Source organism: Nematolebias whitei, chromosome 2 (genome assembly GCF_014905685.2).
Source record: "Nematolebias whitei isolate Nwh7 chromosome 2, NemWhi1, whole genome shotgun sequence".
NCBI lineage: Eukaryota > Metazoa > Chordata > Actinopteri > Cyprinodontiformes > Rivulidae > Nematolebias > Nematolebias whitei.
The window spans coordinates 61,391,317-61,405,104 of NC_056499.1; the positions used below are offsets into that span (position 1 = coordinate 61,391,317).

The 13,788-nt window shown below is 39.5% G+C and overlaps 1 protein-coding gene across 1 annotated transcript in view; it reads left to right on the plus strand.

Moving 5' to 3' along the window:
- Nucleotides 1–13,788, plus strand: part of LOC119427515 (probable E3 ubiquitin-protein ligase HERC1) — a gene marked incomplete at its 5' end in the record, with an annotated part of 106,360 nt that overhangs the window by 61,049 nt on the left and 31,523 nt on the right. The window contains 3 exon segments of the mRNA XM_037695147.1: nt 1,513–1,647; nt 1,722–1,887; nt 5,737–5,862. Of these exon segments, the coding sequence (XP_037551075.1) occupies nt 1,513–1,647; nt 1,722–1,887; nt 5,737–5,862 (427 nt within the window).

Below are 13,788 nucleotides of genomic sequence, written 5' to 3' on the forward strand. Positions count from 1 at the left end.
TTTTAATCCAGGTTACAATAATCCACACTTTTAATCCAGGTTACAATAATCCACACTTTTAATCCAGGTTACACTCTTCCCTCAATGACACTTTTTACAAAGTAGCTACATACTGTGCAGGTATAAAGACACATTTGTATATATTTTTGTGTACATTTATTTTTTTAAGCTATTTGACTAACTTATTTTTTTATTATTCAATATTTTACTAATACAATAGTCAAATAGCAACCTGTTTTTAGTGTCAATTGCTATGTCAGTCAAATGTTCAATTTTGGAATAAAGGGGTGGAAATTAAAACGTTTTTTTTTTGCTGATTCATCGATTAATCGAAAAAATAATCGTCCGATGATTCGATTATTGAAATAATTGTTAGTTGCAGCCCTAATTTTAACACCTATCAGGTTGTTTTCACAGCAGATAGTCTGGTAGACTCGGTTCGGTTTTGGACCAATATTCATGAGCTTTTGTTACATTTGAGCTGGTGCGTTTGCATTCACACTGCACTGTGCAGTCGAGTCAACCTGTTGAACCAACCTATTCCCCCGCTCGCCTGTGGGGGCGCTGCACAAGAACTACTGAAAGAAACGACACAAAAACCTCTGAATACACGTCTTCTTCTTCTTCTGTAAATAAAAATAAAAACGAAGTGGCATCAAGTTTTATCAGTTTTAGGAGTTATATTTAGTCATTTTTCAAAAATGGACTCAGCATGAGCAGAAGATGAGACAGAAGAACATGGAGAATATTGTTTTCCACACAAGGCAGCTGACGGCTCCATATGAGCTAAGAGAAATGTGTGTTTGTCCTGCGCTGTACTACACTTCATGATTGTGGAACGGGGCCCGGTCTGATTACATTCACACTGCACTCGAACCGTGCTGGAGTTCTCTTCTACCGGACCAAGACCTAGGTTTTAGTCCGGGCCAGAGTTCGCCTTTTTGTTCCGTGACAGAGTTCGATGGTGCGTTCACACCTCCCTAAACCAACCGGACTTCCTAGGAAAACGAGCTAGAGTTCGATTACAGCGGAGTAAACAGGGCTGCTGTGAATGCAGCCTAAAGGAAAAAATGCCTGGATCCAAAACATGAGGTTATCTCAGATTGTCCCTAGTCAATAAGTGTTATGACTTGACTGTTTTTGCTTGTCCTCTTGTAACTGTAGAGGTGGCGGTGCTTTTTGCTCATGGATTGGGACATTGGCTGTAGTGCTGTTAAGGTTCCAAGGCTGTTCATTGCTGCTTGCTACTTTAATTTTTGCTGATGTTTCTGTCTGGTTTGTCACATGTATTATATTACATTATTATTGTTTAATGTATATCTTAGATCCTTGTATACTGTTTCTTTTTTTATACTTAATATTTTTGCTATTTTTGGGTGTAACTGGACCTTCAGCACACAATTTCATTCCACCTCATGTACCACATGTGATGAGAATGACAATAAAGTAACCTTAAACTGTTTAACTAAAAACATCACGAGTTCTTTTTAGTTCTTTTTTGTTGCTTTGCAGGCAGGTGGTGGCCTGGCATCGGCCGTACTGTGTTGACCTTGAAGAAAGCACCTTTTCTCACCTGCGTTCCTTTCTTGAACGCTACTGTGATGGCATCAACAGTGAAATTCCCCCCCTTCCCTTCCCATCCTCCAGGTGAGTCCATTTACGCACAAGTTATCTGCAGATTCTATAATTTCCTAAAAATAATGAAGTTTCCATGTTTGCAGGGAGCATCATAACTTCCTTAAGCTATGTCTTCGACTTTTATCCAATCATCTGGCTCTGGCACTAGCTGGGGGCGTGGCCATAAGTATTTTGGGTCGACAGGCCAGGCCGCTGAGGAACTTGCTCTTCAGACTGATGGACGCGTCAGTGCCTGATGACATCCAGGAGGTACAGAATTCATCTGGTGACAGTATACAAAGTCAAACACTACACCAGAACTGCAAGCAGTTTTCATTGGGGCCCAAGTCCGTTGACAAATGTCAACCCTGGCTCATGTCTTTTCCAGTCCCCTTTCAACTTTGTGTGCCACAGACTTGTACCATGATGAGGAGTAAGGTGTTGTAGCATGTTGTGTCATTGTTTCAGAGGTTACATTGTCAGCAACACGAAGCCCCAAAAGAAGCGCTCTGATTACCCTTGTCCTAAATTTGCTGCAGCAGGTAGAGCTTTAAAGTCCGTTTTAAGTCACTGACTCTGACAGTCATCATTTAAAGGCTCATCTTTTCTCCCACTCTTTAAGCTATGCCACACCACACTACACTACAGTGGTTCTACAAAGTTTGTGAACGCTTTACATATACTGTACGTATATATTTATTATTATTTAGATTGAACCTTACTTTAGATTGAATACTTTAGATTTAATATTTATTATATACTGTATTTCTGCATCAATATGACCTAAAATCATCAGATTTTCACACAAGTGCTAAAAGTAAATAAAGAGAAACCAGTTGAACCAAAATATTATACTGGGTCATTTATTTATAGAGGACTTCTTCTTCTTCTTTTTTAATAAAATAACTTTATTTATTGAGGACAATTATCCAGTATCACATAGTTGTGGTAAAAGTATGATGTGAACTTTTGCTTTCAGTATCTGGTGCCACCCACACCCCTCGCTCCATGCAGCAATAACTGCAACTAAACGTTTCACTACCTGTTGATCAGTCCTGCTCACCTGCTTGGAGGAATTTTAGTCCATTCCTCTGTACAGAAGAGCTTCAACTCTGGATTTTTGTTTTCATTCAACCTTTATTTCGACAGGTTAGTCCCATTGAGCCTCGAGGACTCATTTACAAGAGACACCTGATTTAACAAAGAATGATGACAACAATGGACAGTTATAAATTCTAAATACTTTATTAATCCCAAAGAGAAATTAAATGTTGTTGTAGCTCATCATCCTGGATTCATTAAAGTTGTTCTAGATGCTGATGGCTGTGGGCAGGAAGGATCTCTTGTAGCGTCTGTTTTAGAGCAGATCTGAAGAAACTGGTTGCATCTCTCTACTTGGATTTGGTGGGTTTCTTGGTCTTCTTGGGCAGCAGGACCACCTGAATCTTGGGAAGAACTCCTCCCTGAGTGATGGTCACTCCTCCCAGCAGCTTGTTGAGCTTCTCATCATTGCAGACAGCCAGCTGCAGGTGTCTGGGGGATGATCCTGGTCTTCTTTGTTCAAAAAGGCATACAGATTTATTTTTTATTTTTTTACAAATAAGATGCAAAAAAAGTAACAAAAAACAGCTAGATTCTAAGGTGAATGTAGAAAACTAAAAACAGGAACATGTCTGCATTGGTCCCTGCCAGGAGTCCAACAGATTCTTAAAGACACTTAGAGAGGATGTTGGTGGTTTCCTCACATTAACTGCAGCTTCAGGTCCTTCCACATCTGGATTGGATGAAGGTTAGGACTTTGGCTTGGTCATTCCAAAACATGAACTTTATTCTTCATGAACCGTTCTTTGGTAGAACCACTTGTGTGCTGAGGGTCAAATCAAAACTGATTCTTCCTCCAACAGCTTACTTCAAAGTGGAACAAACCAGTTCTGCTTGTGATAAGATGGTCTCTTTGGTACGCCCCTCCTCCATTGCCTGCCCTCTTCCTTGTTGACAGTCTTGTCAAACTGGTTGAAAACAACAAAGCCCATCAGACTGATGAAGCCTTCCGGATTGAAGGTGAAACGTTTCAGCACAAATAAAGAAACTGTCCAGAGGACCTGACTGAAAAATGTTGGATTGTATACCTGGATTATTGAACATGGACTTTGTTATTTATTATTACATTTACAAACTGGAATCTATCAGATAGATGTGATTTAAACCATTTTAGAGCTGTTCCTGTAATCCCAACATCATATTCAAGCCTGTGTAGTAAAATATTGTGATCAACTGTATCAAATGCAGCACTGAGGTCTAACAGCACCAGTAGAGACACAAGTCCATTGTCTGAGGCCATGAGAATATCATTAGTTACTTTTACTAGTGCTGTTTCTGTGTTATGATGAGCTCTAAACCCTGACTGAAACTCTTCAAACAGAATATTTCTTTGTAGATGTTCACGCAACTGACCTGCAACTATTTTCTCTAGAATTTTTGAGATGAAAGTTAGATTAGATATAGATCTATAGTTGGCCAGGATTTATGAATCAAGATCAGACTTCTTAAGTAAAGTTTAATTACAGCAACCTTAAAGAGCTGTGGTACATAACCATCCATTAAAGACAAATTAAGTAGATCCAAAATGTGGACATTAATTAGGGGAATACCTCTTTAAACAGTCTGGTTGGGATGGGATCTAGCAGGCATGTGGATGGGATCTAGCAGGTATGTGGATGGTTTGGATGACGTTATTATTTTTGACAATTCAGAGCTCAACAGGACAAAAGCTGTCCAAACATAAATCAGGCTCTAGTGAAATTTTTAAAGTTGCCTCATTTGACAGGGGACTAGAGATAGTAGAAGGAAGGATGGTTTGAATTTTCTCTCTAATTGAAATAATTTTATTTATAAAGAATCTCATGAAGTCATCACTACTTATAGTTGTAGGGATACATGGTTCAACAGAAATGGGACTTTTAATTAGTCTAGCAATAGGGCTAAACGGAAACCTAGGGTTATTTTTATTCTCCTCTATTAAAGATGAGTAATATAAAGTTCTAGCTTTACGGAGAGCTTTTTTATATGTTAGCAGACTATCTTTCCAAGTTAAATAAAATTCTTCAACATTAGTAGAGCGCCATTTTCTCTCCTGGTTTCTAGATGCTGCTTTAAAGTACGTAACTCAGAATTGAACCAAGGAGCCAGTTTCCTCTGATTGATTACTTTCTTTTTCAGTGGAGCAATTTTATCAAGTGAAGTTTGCATTGAAGTTGTAAGATGATCAACTAGATGATCTAAGTCACTGTTCTCTGATGCATTACTCTGCAAGACAGAGGAAAACATTGATGGAAGAGATCGTTTAAATTTGGTTACAGCATTTTCTGATAAGCACCTGTTGAGATGAAATTTACTCTCAGTGACTGTGTAGTCATTTAATGTAAACTCAAAGGTTATTAAAAAATGGTCGGACAGAACAGGATTTTGAGGAACTATTACCAAGTCCTTAATCTCTACACCATAGGTCAGAACTAAATCAAGAGTGTGATGATAAACATGAGTAGATGTGTGGACGTTTTGGGTAAAACCAAATGAGTCTATTAAATTATTAAAGGCTATGCTTTAACTATCACTCTCAACATCCACATGAATATTGAAATCACCCATTATGATGATTTTATCAGTATTTAATAATAAGTCAGTTAATAATTCTGAGAATTCAGACAAAAACTGAGAGTAAGCTCCTGGTGGACGATATATAACAACTAGTAAAAGTGGCTTTTCTGATTTCCATTTTGGATGAGAAAGACTGAGGGACAGTGATTCAAAAGAATCATAACTAATAACTGGTTTGGCATTAATCAATAATCCTGACTGAAAAATAGAAGCTACTCCTCCACCTCGGCCAGTTGTTCTAGGAACATGAAAATTTAAATAATTAACAGGAGTGGATTCATTTATACCAACAAAATCCTCCTGTTGTAGCCAAGTTTCTGTCAGACACAATAAATCAATATGATGATCAGTTATCAGTTCATTAACTAACAGGGATTTAGAGGAAAGAGCTCTGATGTTCAATAATCAAAATAAATAACTTTTGTAAGCTCCTTCTGAAGCTGCTGACTGTTTTTCTTTCAGGCGGTGATTGAGACTCTGTCCGTGGGAGCGACAATGTTGCTGCCTCCACTAAGAGAAAGGATGGAGCTGCTTCACTCTCTGCTTCCTCAGGGCCCCGACAGATGGGAGAGTCTCTCCAAAGGACAGGTACCAGCTGTTGCCTGCACACATTACCTCATCAGTTCAGGACAGCGGCTGAAACCTGGACTTACTGGAACTGGTTCGGTTAATCTTAAGCCAATATTCCACTGGGTTGCAACTGTTGAAGACATCAAATTTTGAGAAAATATAGAAATTTTTAGTTATAGTCTCATTAAATTTGTAATTACCGTATTTTTCTGTGTATAAGTCATGTTTTTTTTTTTGTGCATAATTTGCATGCCCTGCGACTTTTATTCAACCTTAATTTAGACTTATAGGCTGAAGCGACGTATTTATGAATTTTTTTTCCATATTTATAAACCAATTTTTGGCTGAGATATGACTGTTTTCATTAATTCTGACTGAAAAAAATCAAACAGTACCACCTTCAGCCACTAGATGGCATCAGAGTAGTAGTAGCAGTAAGGCATGCCGTTGTATAATGTAATAGGTAACCGTGGCTATAATGACAAATTAACAAAAGTTCAATACAAAAACAATTGGAGTTTATTTATTATACTTTATACTTTTTTATTTTTGTCTTGAACTTTTTTGAATTTACCATGTCCTGGATGACTGAGAATCTTCAACAGCTATTAATAATACAATTGGCTTGCCTTAGTCCCCCCCAGTTTCGTTCTGCTCGCTGCTTGGAGCAAGTCAAACCAGCTTCACCGCCCTGGCGAAATGCCGCTAATTTGACCATGAAAGTGCATTTATTAAGTAAAAGTTAGACTGAGACACACCTTTGCTATAATTTCAAGCACACAAATAATTGTTTTTAAGTGTTAATCTTGTTAAACTCTTGTTAAAGTCCTCCTGTGCATGCTACTGCTTCCGCCATTTGGCAGCCCATCGATTTTTGGCACAACACCTGCCCACTTTTGCTGAAGTTTCCCTGGGCAAGACACTGAACCCCTCACTGCCTCTGATGTGTGTCCCATCGGTGTATGAATGTGATAAAGCTCTGAATAGTCTCTTTAGAATGATTTGTTCAATTAGCTTTGTAGAGATCTAGTAGAGTGCTGTATGAATGGGTCAGTGAGGCACAGATTGTAGTGGAAAGCGCTTTGAGTATCTTGAAATAATATAGAAAGGCGCTGTATAAGTGCAGACCATTTACATTTCTGAGTTCAGCCCACATTTCCGGGTTGTCAACGGTGATGCGTAACAAACGTGATGCGTCAGCGGTGACTAATAATAGATGCAATGTATACGGCGAATCTACATATTTATGGATTTTTCCACTTTTTTAAGACATATTTGGACTGATGCGACTTAGGGTGGTGCGATGGGTACAGCGGAAAATACGGTATAAGACTTGTACTTGTACGTTTAGAAAATTCATCCAAGGTAATGTGTGAAACTTTAGCAACAGTTTTTATTGTTCAAGAGTTGATGAACATATCCGTGCAGTTTTCTGATAATTAGTCCATAAGGCAAATTATTATTATTATTATTATTATTATTATTAGACCTTTATTTATACTGGTTAGTTCCCATTGAGCCTCGAAGACTCATTTTCAAGAGAGACCTGTTACGTACAACGTAAAGGCAGATGAGACAAAGAGAATACGAGGATGGAGGAAGACAAAAAAAAAATCATGTCTCACACCATGTCCTGGCCGGGAAACAGTGTAAAAAATGCAAAAAAGACCTCGCAACATAAAACAGCAACATACAATGACATCAAAATACATGTATGAATAGAAGTCGACAAAGGTGGTGAGTTGTCCATGGACACTTGGAAAATTCCAAAGTTCTGATAAGATGGTACTGTGTCTATCAGCTTCATGTATCCTGATGCATGCTCAATAATCCAGGTAGAAAAATCTAAAAAAGTTAGGTCTGGTCCTCTGGACATTCAAAAAACTAAACAAAGCAAAACAAAACAAAACAAAAAAATATAGAAATGTTTCGTCTCTCATCCAAGAGACTTCCTCAGTCTGAGGTGCTGTTTTCAGCTCAGTCTCTTAAATAGCACCTTCTCAGAGTGGATCAACCAGTTTTGCTGCTGACAACCAAAACCAGCTGATCACATGCTCAAGAAGGACCATCAGCCTAACAATGGATCATTAGCACCTGATGGCTGTTTACTGTTCACAGAGGGCTGAGTGATACTAGCAATCACAGCATTGTAAGAGGGGGACAGTTGAACCTGGAGGCTCCACCCCTGTTTAATGATGGACGATTTCTTTTCACAAAGATGGCCTCCTTTACTCAATATAATAATACATTATGGCGAAGACTGGTTCATCCCAAAGATCCAGTCCCCCGGCACAAACAGAGTAATGTTGTGTATGTTGTTCAGTGTCAGGAGGGTGATCAGTCTTACATCGGGGAAACAAAACAGCCACTGGCCAAAAGGATGGCCCAGCACAGAAGATCAACATCATCAGGCCAGGACTCTGCGGTCTACACTCATCTCCAGGCCAGCGGTCACTCTTTCAGGGATGAAGATGTTCACATCCTGGACAGAGAGGAACGATGGTTTGAGAGAGGAGTAAAGGAGGCCATCTTTGTGAAAAGAAACCGTCCATCATTAAACAGGGGTGGAGCCTCCGGGTTCAACTGTCCCCCTCTTACAATGCTGTGATTGCTAGTATCACTCAGCCCTCTGTGAACAGTAAACAGCCATCAGGTGCTAATGATCCATTGTTAGGCTGATGGTCCTTCTTGAGCATGTGATCAGCTGGTTCTGGTTGTCAGCAGCAAACTGGTTGATCCACTCTGAGAAGGTGCTATTTAAGAGACTGAGCTGAAAACAGCACCTCAGACTGAGGAAGTCCTCAGGATGAGAGACAAAACGTTTCTACATATTTTTTGCTTTGTTTAGTTTTTTGAATGTCCAGAGGACCAGATTTAACTTTTTTAGATATCAGCATCATGGTTCTGATAAGACCACAGATGTCCTCGGGAGTGGGGGGGACAGTGAAGGATTTTTGGGTGTTCAAATGACCCGAGCACAGAATTTCAGGAGCACTTCACCTTAGTATAAAAGATTTAATTGAGACAAAGTTAAAGTATGCAGATATTACATATAATCAGAGTGCAGTCTGAGGAACAAAATCAGAATGAACCTTCCTGGTCAATCAGCCGATGTTTGTTCAACCAAACTTTGTGTCTGAGCGAGATTTATAGGTTTCTCATGTCCCGCCCTTTCGGGTTCGGACAGGCTTGTGATTGGATGTCAAAACCTCTTGATGGTCTGAGTGACACCCTGTTCAGCCAGTCAGGAGCAGATCTTATCCATGGTTACTCCAGACGGCCTTGCTCATTCTTTTACTGATAAGGGTTGATTTACGAGCTTTGTTTTGGAACACAGGACACTTACTCTGGCTCTCGTCTGTGTAAAGCTTTAAAACACGTTTTCTGTGTGTCTAAACTATTATTAATGTGAGAGCATAAATACTCAACCTGTGTTAAGTATAAAGTATATGAATGTTGTAATTTAGCGTTATTTATGTTTAATCAACATGTGAGCAGTGTGTCACATTGCTGGGCCCTCACTCTCAGCTGCTCTGCTCAGAGAACAAAGAAGGATCGTTTCCTGCTGCACAAACAAGTGTCTTACCTGTCTCTGTTTCCCTCAGAATTATATCAAATGTGAACTTGTATGATTATCCTTAGCACTTGTAAGATTATATATAACATGAAGTAATTAGTGTATGATTATACTTAGCATTTGTAAGATTATATATAACATGGAGTAATTAGTGTATGATTATACACGCACACACCTTGTAGAAAATGCATCATTTCACATCATCAGAGAAATGTCAAGGCTTGTCAAAAGATATTAAAGATATCAAATCCAACACACCCTCTTTTGGTCTCCCCATATTTATGGGAGACCACACCACGTATGATTTGATTTTACAGATATTTTGATTCTGCCCACTCCAGGTGGCTCTGATCATCTGCGGAGGGGTCACCTGAGTTCTGCATCAGCGTCATGACATTAGCGGTTTCAGTCTCAACCTGAATCATTTTACGAACGATCATTCTAGCACAAGGTATAATAACAATCATCAAAACACAAAAAATAATAAGAATTGCAGTCACGGGGGCCAAAATCTTTAGCACAATCTGACTCCAGAGCCGCTCGTGAACCAAGACAGAAACTTCCAGGATCCTGGAGAAGGATCCTCACTCTTAGCCTTCTGCAGCGCATTAAGTTGGTTCAAGGCGTTGGTCACCCTGGCCTGGGGGTCGTGTCCGGTCTCATCCGGGACATAGGTGCAACAGGTGTCTAAAACGTGATGATTCCTAGAATGATAAACAGCTTGACACTTGTCAGGAGGCAGTGAGCCCACTGCCTTCCGAGAAGCGTCCTGCAGGTGGCGATAGACACAAATAGGAATTGTTCCTCTGGGGTTCATTCTAATAATTGACTCAGCACCTCTACCTGAGATGATTGCATCAGGGAGTACCTGCGAGTTTTACAACGATGTGGATCTTTAACATAACGGTACCCGCTGTTCATTTGAAAACTATGAGACAGATTCAACGACAGATGATCCACCTCATTCACTTGAGAGTTTAGGGTCGCTGCGTTTGACACTTAGTTGTTGATGTTGACAGCGGGAGTGACCTGGAATTACACAGTAATATTCACACAGAAAAATTATGGAAGTGAGTAACACTGTCACCACACCCCATATTATTGTAATCCTCCAGGGGTTCTGGAACAGACCCATGGTGTAACACATCAAAACCTGTGAAAAATACCAAATGAGTAAACCTTAGAAGTTAATTAAAATACTACCAAACTACTGGAAGATAAAATTCGAAATGAGTAAACGATTAAAGCACTAGTTATAAAACAACTAATAAAAGACTCAAAAATAGCCAAAATTGCCCCCTGAAAATTGAGAAATACCAAAAGATTGACCTCTCTTTAAAATACCTCAAAGAATTTTAGAATGTTTATGATGTTCAATTGAATGGAGTAAAATTTTGAATATTTAGAGTTCTCAATTGAATTCACCGACCCTTTTAAAAGCTCTGGTTGTTTCCTCAGAATGACTGAAAGAAAAGATAAACACTCATTAAACACTCTAGCTAGCAGGTCTTCTGTGCTTGAGCTTGCGGTGGGAGGCCTTGTTCGTCCACAACGGTCCTTTTGGTGCTCAGCGGGATTCGGCCCGCGGAGATGTCTTCATGTAAAGTCCTCAGAAACTTTGTCAGTCTGAGCAGACGTTCTAAATGATGTGTGTGCAGATGGGTCAAACCTATATCCGTGTGTCGCGTCTTCGTTTCTTCACGGTCAGGGCTGGGAATCTTCTTTCCTTCCACGTTCCACCTGTCTGACTGACTTAGGCAGAGCGGAGACTTCTTCTCCAAATTTTGCTGTTGCCTTTTTCAACAAGGGGCAAAGAATGAACTCCCACAAATTTCAGATCACCCCCTCCAGATGCCGTGGGGATCTTTACTCCTGCAGTTCCAGCAGGTCTGCTTCAACTTCTTTCAGCGAGCGGTGGGGTTCTTCAGCAGGTGCACATTGAATGAGATGAAACCACATGGAGCCTTTTCCTTTCAGACGTACTGCGTGTGAGGTACGGTCTTTGATCTCGTACGGCCCCGTCCACCTTGGTTCCGTCCACTTACCACTCACCACTCTCAGCAGGACCCAGTTTGAAGTGAGACTCGCCGGCTCCTCCTCCTGAGGAGTACTGGAATCTGTTGAGCAAAGCTGGACAACAAAGCTCTGAGTCTCCTCTAATACATCTTGTGTGACATGTTCATTACCCGTTCCGAGGGCCACTCGAGATTTTGCTGAGGCCCAGGGAAAGACCTTCCTGTTGTTAATTCATAAGGGGTGAAACCTGTACCCATATAAAGTCAAGTCAAGTTAATATATCTAAAAACATAGATCCACCACATTTTCATTGTTCTCCTGGGTCTAAAAAAGGTAAAAAAAAAGTCTACCAAAAGTCTACGGAGGTCTCAGAAAAGTCTACAAAGGTCTCAGAAAAGTCTACAGGGGTCTCAGAAAAGTCTTCTCAGAAAAAGGGGCGTCCCCCTAAGAGAACCGTCCTGTACACATAAAAGTGAGATTCTTTGGTTATCAAGATCTCTAATTTACACAAATGATGAAGCATCCTTCAATTTTCTCAAAAAGCATCCTTAATGTTTTGTTGTGAAGTTGATAAAATTTGTATATTAGCATCTCTTTTTAATTTTCTAGCAAGGCAAATCTATAAAATCAGTACATCAATCACTATATACCTCCCCCATTTTTCTGAAACAGTACACCAGTGTGCCCTGTTTCAGAAACATTGAAGTAAAGTTTTCCCGTTTTGGTTGTTGGTTAATAAGATTCCCGTTTTGTATTTGCCCAAACTACTGTTCATGTGTGAACCGAATCATCCCCTGTACATGATAATTTATTTATGTATTTATTTCCAAATTAGCGCTCTATAGGAAATGTGAGATCAACCACAGTTCAGATTTTCCAGCTCATATTGAAGACCAACATTTGTTACCCAAAAAGAATACAAACAACACTTTTTCATTCTTGTCCCTGAGTCCTTAGTCTAATCTGTAAAGACAAAGTGAACCCAATGGAAAATCCAATAATTTGTTCAGGGGTACCTTATTCATTTTTGATATAAGATTGTAAAATTATAAATCTCTTCTTTTTGTCTAAAAGCCATTGAACTAGGCAGGTGTCCCAAGTGACCACAATACTACTTTTCAAAATCAAAATTTTGCTGTAATGTTTGAAAAGTGTGTCTATGTGGGTGCATTTATGTCAGAGCGACATGCAGCATCTATCCTGGATCCAGAGTGAACGCACCACCGTACATCACATGCAAAAGTCGACACTCAAATCCAGACGTATAGTGACAGCCCGCTTCAGGTTCTCTCCAGTGTGTCTTTGGAGATACTGCAAGTTCAGAGTTCAAGAGTTCATCATGATGTTAGTCCAGCTCCCCCTCCTGGACAAAAGTGCAGGTCCACAGAGATCAGCATTTTGTTTCAGTTCAAGTCCATGTGCTCCAGACTTAGATTTTTGTTGTTGTTGTTGTTTGGTAGCAGAACAGGATGTGGTCTCATAAAGTCACAAGTTCTTGTCAGCCTAGTTTTTCATCAACCTGCACATGGGATACACTACTGGGCACTTCAGAACCAGTCCAAGACGTCAAACTGCAAATCGCATGTGGGTTTTCAGCAACTTATATGAACAATTGTGCATTATGTGTCATCAGAACATCCCTCCTGGTTCAAGAACTCACTCAGTTCAACTTTTTCTTAATTTAAGATTAGCTTAAAAATAAAGTAATCCAATTAAATCCTGATATTATTCTTAATTTATTTATTTATAGCTCTAAACCAAACAAAAAGTTGTCTCAGGGCACTTAACAGAAACAGTCTTAAATAGCTAAGTCAACTATCCAAATAACAAATCCAATTGTAAAGTTCTCCATCTCAAGTTACACATAGACAAATAAAGCTCAGATTGAGCTCTCTGATAGCCATTTCCATCTCTTGAAAATCTATCTGCCTCTACCTCCAGCGGTGTCATAACTGCACTCTGACCAACACAAGGGTCTCAATCAGCACCTCATAGTGAAAGCCAAAAAACACCATTAACACTAAACTCAGAATCTAAGGCAGAACTTCCTACATCACACATGTCAAACTCAAAGGTCATGAGAGCTTAAACGCTCTGAATTGTCCTACAGTAAATGAAACGAGAACACAATCTATTAGTGTATTATCCATATTTAATGCCTTAACAGTGCTAAGTCTGCTAAAATGTACATTGTTAGGTCTGCTTAAAATGAGCCGTCAACTCCTAATGTGGCTATCTCAGATTTAATTATATTATGTTAAATTTGCACCTAATTTATAGGTAGCCGTTGGTAGTTAATTTTTACACACCCAATTTGAACAAATGCTCCTTTTGTGGGTCGTTCGAAATTC